General features: G+C 35.2%; 1 protein-coding gene across 2 annotated transcripts in view; it reads right to left on the bottom strand.

Annotated features, from left to right (window-relative positions):
- Positions 1-185: 185 nt before the first annotated feature.
- The window catches only part of LOC100378749 (uncharacterized), a 62,986-nt gene continuing 45,052 nt past the window's right edge, over positions 186-18,119 (bottom strand). For both annotated transcript variants that reach the window (XM_002742368.4, XM_085502081.1), the window contains 5 exons: positions 10,269-14,078; positions 9,694-9,787; positions 8,983-9,032; positions 6,754-6,818; positions 186-1,973 (listed from right to left, as the gene is read on the bottom strand). In XM_002742368.4, the coding sequence (XP_002742414.1) occupies positions 6,786-6,818; positions 8,983-9,032; positions 9,694-9,787; positions 10,269-14,078 (3,987 nt within the window). In that variant the 3' untranslated portion in view covers positions 186-1,973; positions 6,754-6,785. The remainder of the gene's footprint in view (positions 1,974-6,753; positions 6,819-8,982; positions 9,033-9,693; positions 9,788-10,268; positions 14,079-18,119) is intronic.

Raw genomic sequence — 18,119 nt, 5'->3', positions numbered from 1 at the left:
CCCCCGAGACCAGACTACAAGACTTTTCCTATTGTTGTCTGCATGCATTGTTAGAATTAGTTTTGTTTTCCAGTGGATTTTGAATCCTGAAAGTTTTTTAAACTGGGAAATATCACTGACATGTTAAGAAAATCACAACCACGATGGCTCTTTAGACCATTGGGTAAAAAATGACAAAACTCGAGTTTTCATAGTTTACAACTTTTTACTAATAAAGAATAGTGAAAAACGAGCACATGGCAGGATACTTCTACACTTGTTTTTAATAATTAATAAACCAAAACAATAGTAGTGAGATATCTGCTAAGTATATCATCATCTACTTAAACAGTATGGTTGAAAATTGAAAATAAATGTGACAATATAATAAAGGATTTTTTTTTTCAAATTTCAATATATCTTTTACAACATGATACATATTAGAAAAATCTACTGAAAGAATAAGACAACTAAATAACTAAGTTTGTTATGTTATAAGCAAGAGTTCACTTTGTATAATCCAACTTCAAAGACAAATAATACAACACGCAATACGTTTTCTTTGTTTTCATGATTTTTTACAAAGTGTATCACAGCGGCAGGTCAAAGGTCACAGACAAATGACAGCAGGCAATTTTCATTCAGAGTACAGTTCCTCAATTGTAACTGACTTCAAAGTTCTCTGGAGTTCTCAAGATGGATAGTCAGTAACTTTCTCAAAATGCAGACCTAAAAAATGCCCTCAAAATACTGGTAAGAAACATTTACCACAAAAAAATTATGTCGCAGCCTTGATTGGTTCACACTCAAGCTTAAAAGAATACCACACAAGTGTTATCACAAGCAGTGCTTTACTGTAGGAAATAACAGATAGCTGCAGCTTTCACTGTATTAGCATCTGCAACAAGTTTCTTATTTCATTCGCTTGTTCAGTCGATGTCTATAAAGGATAAACGCCCTCCACAAGATGCCAAGTTATTATGCATGTAAAACATGATTAATCCAACATTAATGCTCATAATAGGATAACTCTTCAAAATATAGTACTTGTGAATAAATACGCAAATTAAGACAAAAATAAACTTGCACATTTCCTCACTCAGAATAGGAATCTGTTTCCATGGCAACTAACAATACATTGTAATAGTTTATTGCACTCACACAGCACTGCTGCACATCAACAAAATGATAAATGGAATAATGCAGCTTCATCTCATTACACAAATCACAGGCATTCTACCCGTCATTCACTTGTTTACTTTACAGCAAATCACCCATGTTGTTTTCTTAGACATTTTTAAACAAAAAGAAAACATGTTAGATTATATTTAAATTTTACATTCTGCTATATTTGGTAGACATACCGTCTTGGTTCCCTTCAGAATTTAAAATATTGGTCTGTGACAGAAATATGGTACATATCACTAAAAATCATTGTTGACGTTGTCATGGTAACCACATAGGATAACACAGTAAACTGTTTTTGTAATGTTTTAATGGTCACCTCCTTCAGTTTGGATCCCAAAAAGTTAAACACCCAAAGCCACTGAGAATTACCTCTTCAATAGATCCATTGCAGTAGATCATGCTTTAGGTACAGGCACCCTTAGACTGCGTCTATAGGTCGATAAAAGCTTTAGGTATGTTACCTTTTAATGAGAAACATTTTAAACCTGCTAAATGTCATTTCCTATATAGGTCAGTGAAATCTCCATACCAGTCACCCAAATTATACTGCAGTGATTTTGAGGGAGAGAACTGACCTGCTTTCTCTCTCTCTGCTCCCTCCCTCCCTCCCCGCCAGCAGATGATGCAAATAATTTCTACACAGTTTATGCATACAGTAATTCCATGATCAGACTGAAAAACAATGCAAATTAAATCATATAATCTTATCAATGTATTATGATTTGAAATCTTCCAAAATCAAGGAGTCTCAACTTCTGTATATCTTCATTATCTTTATATATTATTATTCATACATACAGCTTCCCCTGCAGAAAAGTGATGAAAAATACAGAATACAGTCAGAAAATATAAGCACCAGGACCTTTTTCAATAAAAAAGAAATCCTAGAAAAAACAAGCAGCCTATCGGCTGAGATAGCTCAGCTGTTAGAAATGCACATTTCAATTAAAGAACTGAAGACATCATCAGAAAATGAACAATATGTATAGTATCAAAGCAATCGGACTTACAGTTTTTAACAAGAAGTCGAAAATATCACTTTCTACCAAAAATGACCAAAATATTCACCAAAATTAGATAATTGAAGATATCATCATGAAATGAACAAATCTGAGAAAGGTCTACATGTAGTATCTATATATGTAATATCAAAGCAATTGAACTTTTGGTTTTTAACAAGAAGTCGAAAATATCACTTTTTACCAAAAATTACAAAAATATTCACCAAAATTAGAGAATTGAAGATATCATCACAAAATGAACAAATCTGAGAGAGGTCCACATGTAGTACCTATATATGTAGTATCAAAGCAATTAGACTTGCGGTTTTTAACAAGAAGTCGAAAATATCACTTTTTACCAAAAATGATAAAAATATTCACCAAAATTAGAGAATTAAAGATATCATTACAAAATGAACAATTCTGAGAAAGGTCCACATGTAGTACCTATATATGTAATATCAAAGCAATTGCACTTGCGGTTTTTAACAAGAAGTCGAAAATATCACTTTTTACCAAAAATGACAAAAATATTCACCAAAATTAGAGAAATAAAGGGGAACTAAATAGAGCCTATTTTGGTGTTTGTATTTATCAAGTTATGTATATTGATTATAAATTTGAAAAAAAAAATAAAAAAAAATGATTATCTTCAGAGTTATGATGATTTAAATATGAGAAACCATAAACCAGCGAAGGACTTCCGTTTGCGCCATCTTGCCATAAAAAACGCCCTCATGAGGTATAAACAGGTAAGGTAACAAAGCATGATGACGAAATAGTATCTGATTAAATATAAGCAACTTAGGGAGCCATAGTTGGCTGGACAGGTGAATTGACTTCTAGTCTAGGTTGTTTCGACTTTTACGTTAATGTTATTTACAACCATATCAACATACAAACATTATGGATGTGCGATTGATCGAGACAGGCATTTTGTTTTGTTTTTTGTCTAACTGTCTAATAAATGCTGTTTCCAGTACTGCACTGTGTGGCGTGCAAATTATTCAAAGTATGGATGCTGGAGTATGCAATCTTGAGCCTGAGTTCGTAGAGTGGTGGTGAAAACATTTTCGTCCATGTATTCACGGGGCTGCACTGGCAAATCATGGGACAAGTGTCATAGGAACACTAAGCAAATTGTTCACAGACTTCCGTGTGATTTGAAATAAAACTTTCATCCGAACAAGGGGCATCGTCGACGATATACTCTCATCACTCACACTGGACTGATCTGAATCGTCACAGTATACCGTACTTCCCTGATCATAAGCCCGGAGGCATGAACACGTAAAGGAAAAGTAAGGGATGAGCTTGTACTCGAGGACCAACTCAGAAAAAATGATTTTGTTTTGGGGTTAAACCTGTAACCATCTTGCAAACAACGAAAAATTATCCAAAAAAAATATTCGTTCACCACGCCGGGCTCGGGAAAATAATACAGTGGCCCCTCGCTAAGTCGCGGGTGTCGGGATCCAAGCAAAAACCGCGACTTATCGAGGGCCGCGACTTACCGAGGGACCTCGTGAAAGAGGGAGATCGTGCATTGAAAAACATATAAAAAGCACATATAAACCCTCGGTTTAGTTAATTGATGTATCATCATATGTGTCAGGCAGTATTCGAATAAAATCATGACTATGTTTGCTGTGAACACTTCAGTGATGCGTTGTTTATTTTGTTTGTGTCCGATAGTATGTGGGTCGTTTGCTTTTTGCTTGCGACTTCGACGGTAACAGCTTCCAAAATGAACCAGTTTTATCGCAATTATAAACTTGTTCGTCAAAATAACCACCTTCATAGATAATTTCCCTCAGTTTTTCGGGAAAAGTTCTGACAGCGTCCATGTTCGCAGATCGAGCTTCGCCTTGAATTGAGACTGCGTGTATAGCATGTCTTCTTTGCCATCGCTAGAACCACCCTGAACTGGCCTCAAATTCGAGTTGCGTGCTTTGAAGAAATGTAAACAGCTTTATCGATGTCACCATTGTCGGACAATTTCGTACATTTTTCTGTTCAGTCCCGTCTCTTGCTAAACTTTGAAAACAAATTTACTCTTCATTTTTTACCCACCCACGAATAGTGGGCTAACCCACTGCTAGATCACGTGCAACCCTTAACTTGGTTTCACCTCTTGACATCGTCGATCGGTGTAAGTTTATGGCGTACGAACAGACTGGATAGCTTTCGCTTTGACATGCTGCTCAGTTGAGAAATAGAGATCAGATAATGAATTCAACTCATTGTAACGAGTTTTATAGAGGTATACCAAAATGGGACCGGCCGAGAAGCACGTATGATCTCTCCTGTTGACACCTTGAGTAAGGCCGCCGTCACCCATTGAATCTAAGCAATTGACGGACAGTAGGTGTTAAGTTGTCTTTTTAACGGTTAGTTAAAAACACTATGCAACAAAACATTAGTCTTTGTACTTCAAAACACAATAGAAATTTTGGGAGCCATCAAAGTACCCGCAACTTAGCCGAATCGCGACTTACCGAGGCGCGACTTAGCGAGGGGTCACTGTACTTATTTTTGAAAAAAAATGCGTCATAGATTTGAACGATACTTACAATGAAGAAACAAACATGTTCATAAAAAACACACACATTTTATTACAATACGATTTACATACCGTCTGAATTTACGGTGAAATAATGGGTAGGGTCTGTGAGGAAACAGTGGACGAAGGCATTTATCATTATCTTCGTTTTGGTATGTTTTCGATCGTACGCAAACTCTCGACGCAAAACAATTTTCAACCATGAGGTTTTTCAGCACGATTTGACCTGGAACAACTTCCTTTGACATAACAGGTCATGTCTTTCATTAACCAATCAAAATGATGTGTCGTAATGATGAAATTTTCCGATTATTGACGATGATTTTTTAACGCAATGCGGAAGTGAATTACCGCAATGTTAAAATGCGATCTGTAGCACTGATTGCAACGAAAAAACGATGATTTTTTCCCTAAAAACTGGCGATTCGCAATTTCCGAAATATAAACGACGGTTAATAATAACCGTGGGTAAACTGAGTGTGGAGGAAGAATTTAAACACCTTTCTCGTTCGCCAACATGTCTCATCGTTCAAACCCTAGGCCTTTCATGATAGTCTCAAAGTAAACCATGCCCAATAACCAGGTACAAGCCTTGACGATCACATTTTTGGCTTTTCGAAGGCTAATACTCAAAGAAATATGGATTACTCCAGAATTGCAACATCGATGTTCATCCTGAGTAAATGACAGAATAGAAACGATGCGAATCACGTTGTGTACGTTCGCCATGCACTCTGAACTTGAAATTAATGCGAGTTTTCTCATAAAACTAAAAGCATGAACCAAACTAACATGCCAATCACGATTATTATGAAATGAAACACACCTTTTACACGCATATTTTAAAGAATATCGTCGACGCCCGTCGACGTAAAAACACTCTTATAATCGTGAATGCTCTCAACTCAATAAATACCAAGTAAAAACATAGGGATGGGCTTCATACTCGGGAGGGGCTTATGATCGGGGAAGTACGATACTTTAACGCAATTGGGCTTTCACTCTCAGAATACTGTGGTTCAAACGCATAAGGCTCTAACCCAAGTTTTAAAAAGCACATTGTGCATATAAAAGTTGAGTTTATACTAATAGTACACAATGCTTGGCAGCATGAACGGCATGTGTACTATTAGTATAAACTCAACTTTTACATGCACAATGTGCTTTTTAAAACTTGGGTTAGAGCCGCTATGTACAATGGCGTATACGAATGCGATCAGATACTAAAACGTCATAGCTTTGAAAAGTACCCGGATGTTAAATATGTTCGTTCGTTAATTATTCCCCTCCATGAATGGCCTCCATGGCAAGCACTTCAAATGCCTATCCAAGCTACAGTTATAATTAAAACAAAATTAAACCACTGCAATATTATTTCGAATACAGTTTAGAATATATAGAACTATAAATTAAGGCCGCATTTAGGTTCGCTTTAAAGATATCATTACAAAATGAACAAATCTGAGAGAGGTCCACATGTAGTACCTATATATGTAATATCAAAGCAATTGCACTTGCGGTTTTTAACAAGTCGAAAATATCACTTTTTACCAAAAATGACAAAAATATTCACCAAAATTAGAGAATTAAAGATATCATTACAAAATGAACAAATCTGAGAGAGGTCCACATGTAGTACCTATATATGTAATATCAAAGCAATTGCACTTGCGGTTTTTAACAAGAAGTCGAAAATATCACTTTTTACCAAAAATGACAAAAATATTCACCAAAATTAGAGAATTGAAGATATCAACATGAAATGAACAAACCTAAGAGAGGTCTACCCAAGGTACATATACACCAAGTATCAAAGCATTCAGGCTTGTAGTTTTCAAGAAGAAGTCAAAAAAGTAAAACATTGACACGGACGACGGAGACGGACAATCACTCATATGATAAGCTCCGCTCGACAAAGTCGACAGCGGAGCTAAAAATTACAGAAACATACAGAATTATACAGAAACATGCCTAGGATAATGCCTTCAGTAATTTAGTAACAAAAACAATTTCCAAACTTACCAATATTTAAAACTTGTAATATGGCAGTGGATCTAGCTTAAGTCTTTCATCTTTATTGTTTTATTCTACAAAATAAACAAAAACATACTTTGTCTGTCAATACTTTTTTGTATAATTTATCGCACTATAAAAACAAAAGAACAATGTGAAATAAATTTGTATAATACTAACTGGAAATGTGATGGCAACAATCTGATTACATATCTATGGTCTGAAGTATCTCAGACCACCTGTGTACCTACTATGTTGAGTGTTTTTTGGAACAGCTGGAAATATGTAAATTAATTAGGTAATTACTAGAAAGATGCTTAATTAATGCAAATTAGGTAATAAGAAGCATGAATTTCAATCCAATGCATCATGTTTCATTTATTTGTTAAGTGGTTCTTCCAATCTGGAAAATCTGCCTAACTAGTCGCTCATGTCAATGCGATAATTTCTTTAAAGAAATGATCTCATCAAATTTAAAATTACCATGTCAGTCAATTCCCAGTATACTGTACAAATACATTGCTCATAGTCTCATCCCATAAAGACATTCTAAGAGCCCAATGGTCAGTCACAATATTACTGTCACTGACACCCAACCTAGCAGGAATAGTCAGCTAAATTTCCGAATGGTTTGCTATGAGTCTCAAGATCCTTACATGATTAGAACTGGTTAGATTAAGGTAGCGGGACTATTATTTGCATACATGTACTTTTTTTCATCTTCTAATTGGGACCAAACGACTACAAACAGACCCAGGAAAGTATATATTTTTGGAATCGCCAGACTTCAAGCTTTTAAAAGGTGTGTTTGTCATGCCCGTATCTGCATTCTACGGTGCGTTACTTAATCAAAAGTGAAAAATTACTTTTTTTGTAAAAAAAATAATTACGCATTTATGTTGGTGATAATAAGTTTTGTTTTCACTTTTCCTAGTTGTCCAATAGTCTGGTAAATTGAATGTGTCTGATCAGTTTTATTCACGCAACGCGTTTTGAAAAATAGTGTCCTGAATTATAATTTCTGTTTTAGTCGCATTGACCCCAACTCAAACCACAACACATTGGTAAATAATCCATGAAATAGTTTGTCTGGACACATTCAAGTTCCTCTCATTGTCACCTTAAAGCTGTGAAAATTTGGTGTTAATCCAACGACAATAAGTATACGTTATTTTTTGTTAAAGACCTTGTATTTTGAAAACGTTGATGAAGTCACAGCAAAGATTTTCTACCTTGTTTATCTGCACAAGCGATTTGTTTTCCCATCAAGGTCTGTTTTAACATGTGTAGGGGCATCCAAATGTGTAAGGCTATTGGAAACCCCAAAAAATTAAAGGAATGGGATAGCTATAGTTCGATAAAACGGCAGATGAAAACACTAAAATCAATGATTTTTTTTCAGTGGCTGTGTGACCTTGTGTCTGACACATTCATATGCAAATGACTAATCTGTGAAATAAACAGGGGCGGAGACAAACCACTCAAATGTTTGCAAACACTCATTGTGTGTCAGATAGCTACTGATAACACATCCTAACATTGCTTTGTCTTGAGTTAATCTTTGAAACTTATAGGCACACAAATTAAACCTGTGTTGTTGATTTTAGAAAACACTACTGAAGCTGCCTTGCTTCCCTTCAGAAAATCTACATTTTAACCAACTTACATGACATTCTAGGTTACGTTGACTTTGTCAGATGAAAGTTTATAGTGCATTTCATCAATTAATAAATAAATGTGAAAATCAGAATTTTCAACACAAATAATAGTCTCGCTACCTTAAACCATTTTTACATATGTGTGCCGTATACTAGTACTAGTGAAACAAACTTATTTGGAAAAAAGACCGTCTTTGTAAAATTGAAAAGGAAAACCTTAAAATCAATAAAATGAACAAGATGATTGCCGAAGCGGCTTCATAATAATATAGCTAGAATAAAAATATAGAGAATGCATTGAAATGCAATGGATTGACCATTTTATGCCATGCACCAGACATGCTCTATGACTGTATACTGACACACCAGACTGCATCAAGTTCATACCGGTACATTTTGGAATAACTTTATCATTTGCTATATGATAAGATTGGATGAAATAAGTGAAAGGGAATTGAATCTTCTATTGATATTCAACATGTGCCTTGGTATCAATTTGACATCTGGTTATGATGATTTAACGTACATAGCAAACTGTACATATCATATACATTGGCAATTTTTTGGTTGGTGTAATTACCTTATGTTTGGGACAAAGCATTGAGAAATTTTCTTCTTGAAGTTGACAACCTGTGAATATAACGTAAAACTAATAAGACAAAGCATTAGACTTCATTTATTAACAGGGAATCACTGCAATAAATATGGACGACAAATTTATCAATTTCCTTTTCAAAAGTATTATGTAACTTAATTTGGACACAAATCCTTGTTTTTGTTATAATTTGTAAAAAATCATAGGTATACATAGATCGTCAGTATTTTTTGTCTACTGAATCATTAAAATATTACTTACTTTGACAACACTACGGATGAAGCAAATATGGTGAACAAGGAATTTATATCTATCTTAAGACTTGAGAGAGATTGCATGGATTTTTCTGTGTTGTCTCATGTGACACGTACAAAGAGGATAAAATATAATGTTTCTTATTTACATAGATTCCAAACAAGCAGTGTGTTGTGAATGTCAATTACTAACAAAGACCACTACAATTTTGGTTCTATTAGTATTGTACAACTAATATTGAAGGAAAAAATATGAGAGTGAAGATGAGTGGTTAAAACAACTGTGTAATAAACCTCTACAGAAGTCTTTTGTCTGTGTGTCTGTCAAACTTGATAAAGCTGGTCACACTAGCACTCATTCTGTCCTACCATTATCATGGCACCATCCAATCAGTCTACCAACTTGTTTTCATTATTTGTCAATCACAACTTGGTTACATACCTTCATGAACTGCACATAAATAGTGATATTTTTCTTCACAACCTTTCGTCATACATCCAAGTGAGGCACCTTTTTGCTGACAAGAACAACACGTCTACAACAAACAATATTGATGACATTATTTCAATTAGACAGCTGATAAGATCATTTTGATGCATAAAGAATGCTTCTTCTTGTTGATTTTCAAAGATTTGTTTCAGTGCCTCAATGTAGACATCTTTCTCTAGATTAAAAAACAAACTAACTTTGAAAGCACCCCGTATATTCCTTTGGTATGGTTATATACAAAACCCTCATCAAATCAACAAATAGAAAACCCAATTAATTTTACATGAAAATACAGTAGGTAAATCATGTTGCTTTCTAAAGAAAGATGTTTCTGTGTTTTTTTAATTAATGTAATGGTTTTAGTCCTCAACATTACTCACAAAACATACCTACACAGTGTAGATACACCTATCCAGTTAAAAAAGCTTGCATTGTCGACAAGCGCAGAGTGTACATACCTACACAGTGTAGATACACCTATCCAGTTAAAAAAGCTTGCATTGTCGACAAGCGCAGAGTGTACATACCATTTGTTTGGCCACCCTGACAGCATCATGCAAACCATACATATTAGGTCCTGCCATGTACACTCCATCAGCCCAAACCGAACAGTCTTCATGAACCCACATCTCATCAGAATCACTTTTACAACATTTACTTGACCCTGCTGGTGATGGCAATGGTGACACCATTTTCTTGCTCCCTTTTCCCCGAGCAGATGATTTTCCCTTGTCAGGCTTAGGCATCGTTGGATATACCACAGAAAGTTGTGAATCAGACAACCATTTAGGAGGCTTGCCAATTCTCTTGTCTCCACTTTTTGTTCTACCTCTTGAACTCAGAGGAGGTGATAGTGCAGCACTGTCTTCAGATCGTGACCGTGACCTGCTCCTCCTTTTTTTGGTTGATCCAGTGTCCACAGTTAAAGTATCCAAAGGTGTTTTAGGCTCAACTTTGGGAAGTTTATGGCCTGGGGGATAATATGGTCCATAGAGATCTCCTAAAGTATCATAACTGGAAATTTTACCACAAAATGCACAATGCCATGGTCCACCATATGTAAAAATGGTGTTCGAGGACACCACTGGAGGTGAGGTTGGTTTCAACAAAGCTGGTCTGTCATTGTTCACTGCAGATGAAAGCACTTGTGTTTTGTTTTTCTTTTTACTTGCAAGAATTTTCTCCATTGCTTCTGCCATTGGATTATTAACAACAGTGAGAGAAAGAGTCCTTTCCTCTGAACCACGTATACGAATTAGTGGCCCTTGCAATCTACGTGGTATATCCAGACCATGTTTCTTTTTACGCCCTCTTTTGGGTGTCTCATCCACCTTGTCACTAAACTCATGTTTCGCAGATTTTCGCTTTGCACCTCTCTCAGTCTTTATTTTGTTTTTACTGCCAAGTGGGCGGCCTCGTTTTTTCTTTGGTGGATGATCAGTTGTAGTGTCATCATGTGTTTGTTCTCGAGTGTCCCAAGACTCCTCTTTAAGGCTCACCCTTGTAGTGGTATCCTGAGTCGAGGTATTCTCATTTATATGCCTATCACTTTCCACACACACAGACTTATCATCTGCATTCATGACAATATTGTTCCTATCATCTAGCGATTCTCTTGTCTTCATTGGTACTTCTAAGTTTACCTCTTTTTTGACACTACGTTTAATATTATTTGTTCCCTGACTTAATTTCTCACTTTTTTCACCCAGTTTCCACTTTTCTCCCTCATCCATGATCTCTTCATCTGACCTTATATTTGACATACACTGTTTCCTTTGTAGTTTTCTTAGAACAGGAGTCAAAATTGGATTGCAACTTTTTGACTTTGATCTTTGATAAACTGACCCATCAATTTTCCTGGAAGCACCATCCTTGTTCAAAGATTTATCTAATTTTGACTTAGTTTTGGTTGGCAAATCCAAAAATCTAGAATAGATGTTAATGTCATGTGTTGGCTGTACACTCTTTTCAAGGGCTATATTTGGTGATCCTGACCGACTATCAGAAGAACCAAAATCTGATTCCCGACACAGCAGATCTATCGAAGACCCACTGCTGCTATCAGATTCAAAAACAGTCGTCTCTTGTTTAATGTTAGATATTGAAAGTTTAGGATTTCTATCAGAGTCTCCATTATCCCCGGTATCATCATTCAGATCATGTTTGACAGTTTTTGAATTTTGTTTATGTCTACTAGATGTTAATGAATTTTTCTTGTTCACATCTTTCTCATTATCATCACTATCACCAGGGCAACCATGTTCTGTTCCACAATTACCAATAGCCTTCGCTTTCCCCTTAGGACTTTTCTCATTCACACAAAAATGTCTTCGGTTTGCTACTCTGTTATCATTTGTCATAACATGTTCTACAAGGCTTTCTGCAGCCTCTATCTCATGCTCCTCTATGAAACATGTCTCTCTACTCACAGTTATTTGCTGGCCTTCCCCAGAACAGTCAACAGAAATTGGTATTATACTTTTCCCATTTTTAGGAACTTTTTTCAAAGGAGATCTCATTCTGTTATGAATAATGCTTCCCTGATGACCATCTTTAATTAAATCCTCTTTTGTTAACACTATCTTAACACAACTTTTTCCCGATTCTATGATGTCTATGCAGTTTTTTTCTTGTGCATCACAAGCAAGCTTTTTTTGTTCTTGGTTAGAAGCATTTGACTTGGGAGATACGTTGTGATTTTTTTGTTTTTCATTGGCAGTTTCATTACATTTATCTTTGCTGTGATTTTCAGAGTCCTCACATTTCTTGGAATTTGTGTCTGAAACATCCGACTTGATCCTCTTCAAGAATGCTCGACTTCCTCCCATCCCTCGATTTGCCCTTCGCTGAACTATTACATCAGGTTTATCTTTATTTCCATTATCATTCTTTTTCACATTCTCAACTGTTTTTTCATCATCTTTTTTAGAGTCTTGTGATTCAACTTTATTCTTCTTTAATCCTTCAGTACCTGCAGAACATTCGCACTCCTCAATAGTTCTTTTTCTGCTCTGACCCTCAACATGGCTCTGCACCCTCCTTTTCTCACCATCATTTAACTTATCATCAGTATTCACGTTGGAATCTCTACCTCCTTTATTACCACCCTTTTCATGTTGATTGCCATCAACTTGATCAACTGGTTTGGGGCTGTTCCCATCATCCTCTTTGGAATTTTGGGCAGCAGGTCCTTTACTTTTCGGTTCACCTAAAAAAGCAACCATCTCTTCAAGTCTTGGCAATGCTCCTTTATTTTGCAGGCTGTCATGTTGTGTTGGACTAATTTGTTGCCCATTAGGGTTGACATAAGGACCGTTGGGTATTTGGTGATGCGGAACTGATTTGTATGATGTCTGGTTTCCAACAGGAGAAACTGGCTGCTGCCAGTTATTAGGAGATTTCTGTGGCACTGATAAAGGTGATTTCACAGAGCCATTAGAACTTCCAGGAGATGGCAGAGCTGCTGGACTTTGCACCATGCCACAAAGTGGAGAACGAACTGTAATGGGACTTGGTGCTGGGGATCTTGAAGGAACAGAGTTGGGACTATGGATGCTTACTGGTGACCTTATACTTGTAGCGGGAGAAGGGACTGGAGATGGATGGCTACCTGGCTGACCAAGCGGTGAATTTGAATACACATAGTGTGGATTGCGATTGTTGTTACCACCAGTGATTCCATGCCCAATGGCATTTTGATGCTGCTGCTGTTGATAAACACTAGATGATTGCATCATACTTGGTGATGTAGAATGGCTAGGACTGGGTACCATGCTACGATACCTACTCGCACCACTAGGTTGTTGTTGTGGAGGACTTGTGCCTACTGTCTGTGACTGATTATAACCTCGAACAGTATGCATCTGTCCAGGACTAGCCATATTATAATTCTGATTGTAACCCATACTGTTTTGGGGAGGATAACCTGGACCATAGTTGCCACCTTGATAATGTGGTCCATACTGATATTGGTCATCTTGTGAATAGTACTGGTGGGGAGGATATTGACTGACCATTGATGGTGGTTGCTGATCTCTATAGCCAGGATGTATATTTTGTTGCTGTGCCATGTACTGCTGTTGTTGGGTATAATACTGCGACTGTTGCTGCTGCTGCTGCTGCTGTTGTTGAGATGGCGGTGGTGGTGGTTGGGCCACATGGGAGTCATACTGACCATACTGGTCCGATGGGAACGGCTGTGGTGGTGGCATATGTGATGTCGGTGACTGTCCAGGGGGACTATGTGGTAAATGCTGCACAGTATGAGCTCTCTGTGATTGTTGTTGCTGTTGCTGCTGCTGCCAATGACCAGGCTGTACTTGGCTCATCCCATGGCTCTGCAACACAAAAAAATAACACTACTATGAGAACAATATAATTTTGTGTGCAGAACACATGCATGGACGAACAGGGACGCCGAGCAAAAGATGATAATGCAGCTGTGTTACTGTTTGAATGTGTGCAATATTCTCAAAATAAAACTGATTCATGTGACTTTTCAGTTCAGTAAAAAATGTATTGTGATATGTTTTGCAATCTTCTAGTTTTTGTCCTGGTAAACTCAATCAAGTCTGATGATGACAATATTTTTAGTCGTCATCTGATAAAAACATGTAATGAATGGTTTATGTAAAATAGTACAGTACAGTTCGGCATAACTTCCAAAGTGGCTATCAGCTGACATTGCTTCTACATAAAACTTATAAAGCATTGTCTTCAATAATTTAAACTTACTAATATGAGGTATACTCTAAACCATTTAATTTCACTGCTACAAATGTTTGCGATTTTAGGATTGCATGGCTTTCCTTTCATTTTGCAAAAATTGCTGACACTCTGTGACCCCAGAGAAATTTTCACTGTTATAAAATTTTGTGATTTTTACTGACTAATGAAATTCACAAAAATTTGTAATTACTCTACATAATGTAGATATATGCCAGCAAAATACGCTACATTCAAGCCAACTAAAAGGTAGCTAAATGGTAAGTTACGCTCGAACCAAAACTTTAATTTTAATTGTGATTTAAATTTTTCTAAATAACCAAGGCACATTCAAACACTTCTGTATGTAGTTGTACAGACCTGAATAAATTATATTGCACTCACTGTTTTAAAAATGGATACAACGAAACATTTTGAAGAGATCTAGTAATATTTTAAGATATATTGTATATAATATTGTAATAGCATGTATATTGTTATTAAAAATAAAATATAGTATTCTATATAATAGCAGGGTACCACATATAATCAAATTGAACGGCTTTTCCATCAACTTTTTAACATTGTGAATATAAACCAACTTTAGCAACCCCCAAAAAAACTCGCAAAAATATTTTAAAAGTACATATATAACTAGAATATTACAAACTATTAATACAATTTTATTTGACTTCTGCCCTCAAGTAAACAATTCTTAGTAATACACAGTGGTAAGATCATGATCACTTGAAAATTGATCACAACTAACCCATTTCAAATTGGTGATTAAGAGGATATTAATTTCAGCAAAGGGGAAAAAAACTGGGTTACCGGTATACATATAAGATTGTCATGTGAATGCTTAATATGTAAAACTGGGGAGAACAGATGTACAACATCAAACCACCAATTGAGAGCAGAGAGTAGTCCATAACTTTGAAAACACAACAAAATGTTTATGGAGAAGAAATCGATTTAGATTATAAACCATTAAAAATCATGATGTAATGATTATAAAAGTACACAAGGTAGAAAAGATTTCAATGCAAGGCTAAAGACTTGTTATACTGCCCTCTATGGCAATACAATTGGATAACGTTGATTTACAGGGATTAATAATGCCTCGACCTAGCGTTAATAAAATCCTTAATGAGTGACTGATTGATACCATGCCATGAAATGATTTTATAAGATACACGCGCGTTTCATTTTTATTGCTCAAACTGGATTTACTTTGTTGTTTTAGGAGAATTTAATTTTCCTTGAAAACCCACATAAGCAATATATTTCAATGTTTTGTTTCAAAATACATGTAAACAAAAAGAAAGTATCTCTAATGAATTTCATTTTTGTTGATTTTGCCCTTCAGTACAAATACATTGCAAGTGAAAATAATGCATTATATATTCATGCATGTACTGTGAAACACTTCTAATTAGATAGATTTTAGTTGAATATCTGAATTATTAAAGAACACTGTTATATAGCCAACAATCTCAATGCAAGAATATATTAAAAATAGATACACCTTAAATCAGAAGAAATAACCTAAAAGAAGAGAAAGAAAATGTTTAATATTAAAGACACGATTCACAGTAGTGACAGAGCTTTGATACAAAGCACGATTACAAAGTTATATTCTAGAATGATACGTCTAGAATGATAAGGCACTGTAATGATCGAATACTGAAAACAATACACTGATCGGATATAGTGAACAATATCGTAAAAACCAGTTACAATGACATGAAATATGTATGTAGAATGTATAGCAGGCTAGTAGTGGAGTGAGTACAGAGTGAGTTGTCAAGACAACACGAGACTGACTCTGATCATTCTATTATTGAAGGAATCTTGCCAAGTCATTCATACAGTGGAGGATTTAATGGCAAAACACACAATCATTGAATGAACAAAATCATGAATTGATACTGTACAATGTTCTCAATAGCAGACGATTCCAATAAGCAGCTAAAAGTATTACAATGACAGACAAAATAATCTGATGTGGTCGAGTAAAACATTTTAAAAGATTCACGCTACTGGAAATATTTTGGCATTAAATTTTACAGTATAAAATTACAATTTTATTTATTCAATTTTGGGGTCTTAATATTAATACATGTAGTCTAATTAAAATTTACGTTAGAATAGAGCGAGAGTTGCTATAGAAACAAACAGTTTATAACCCCAGTTTTATTGCTTATCCATGATTTGTAGCATGTGTTGATGGTAGAGTAGTGGGTTAAGTAATAGAAGCCACTGAACAATTCAAACTGGACAGGTAGTTTGCAAATGCAGTCTTATTGCGTGTTAAAGACTATAAGCAATTCCATTGTTTGTTTGTTTGTTTGTTTGTGAAAAGTCAGTAACATAGAAAATATACAAAAGAATTGCTTTCCCTTACAATAGTTCATGGAGAATTTAAATTTCAGCATCTACTTCACATCCATGTACAAAGAAAAAATGTATAAGACATGGCATAGGAATTCTCATGATATATAATCGGAAAGTACCATCTCATTTAAAACAGTATTACCAGTAATGATATGCCAATTTATTCAAAATATACAACAACAGAATACATCATGTCTAAGATTTGAAACCATACAAGTCAAAATGCCAATCAAGAAGACAAGGTATTATAAAGTATGTGTAAAGTTTGAAGCGAATTCAGGTGGACACATGCACTAAAGTAAACCATAAGTTACCATTCCAGACAGGAACTATATCAGTGATGCATCATAATGAGGACAATTAAATACTGTATTTGCTCTAATTAATATTACATGCATTTTGATACAGTAAACAATAAATACAATCCTTGATTTATGTGTGTGTGTAAAAGGAGCAAAGATAGCATACTGTAACCTGTTCTCTATACATGTAGCAGAGAAAAATATGCATTCAATAAAATTGGCACACCTGTATGTGCAATCATATGAAATGTACGTGTATAAATAGAACAAAAAATATAGCACATGATAACCTTCTTTCTATACATGAAGCAGAGAAAAAATATACATTCAATATGTGCATTCGTATGAAATGTATTTGTACTTGCTCCAACATCTAAAATTTCCTTTAATGTTTTAAATTATTGATGTAACATTCAAATATTTCCTTTCATTTTATACATCTGACAGAACCACTAAAGCACGAGACTGAAATTGAATCTCGTCAATGAACACAATGCTTAACAAAACATTATTCATTGCCATTTCCAGTTGCTATCTTTCATTAACTTATCACTACAACCAGAAAACAGATATAATAATAATGTTAGGATGAGAAAAAGAAAGAATAGGATTGCCCTGTTCTCTGCTACAGCAGTCGATACAATCATCATATTGCCTTGATGCCTACAATGCAGTATTTTTGTGATAACCTCATAATACTATCACTACAAATACTTGCCATTTTATAAATAAAAGCAGTCATAAAGACCAAATAAAGTAAAGTCGCTGTAAATTTAAGAAAACCCCAGTGACATTCTCTGCCACAAAATTTAAGTTTCCTTAACACTTGAAATTCATGAACATTTCTCTTAAAATAAAATTTGTTTACAATATCTTATATAGATAACAAACTGATGATTTTTGATACATACATGTATCCGTAACAAAATAATTCAATTCAATAATATCAAATCTTAACTTGGAAATTATACCATG

Source organism: Saccoglossus kowalevskii, chromosome 8, assembly GCF_978046115.1.
Source record: "Saccoglossus kowalevskii chromosome 8, keSacKowa6.1, whole genome shotgun sequence".
Classification (NCBI taxonomy): domain Eukaryota; kingdom Metazoa; phylum Hemichordata; class Enteropneusta; family Harrimaniidae; genus Saccoglossus; species Saccoglossus kowalevskii.
Note: the sequence above shows the minus strand (reverse complement) of the source record. Positions and strands in the feature narration are given on the sequence as shown.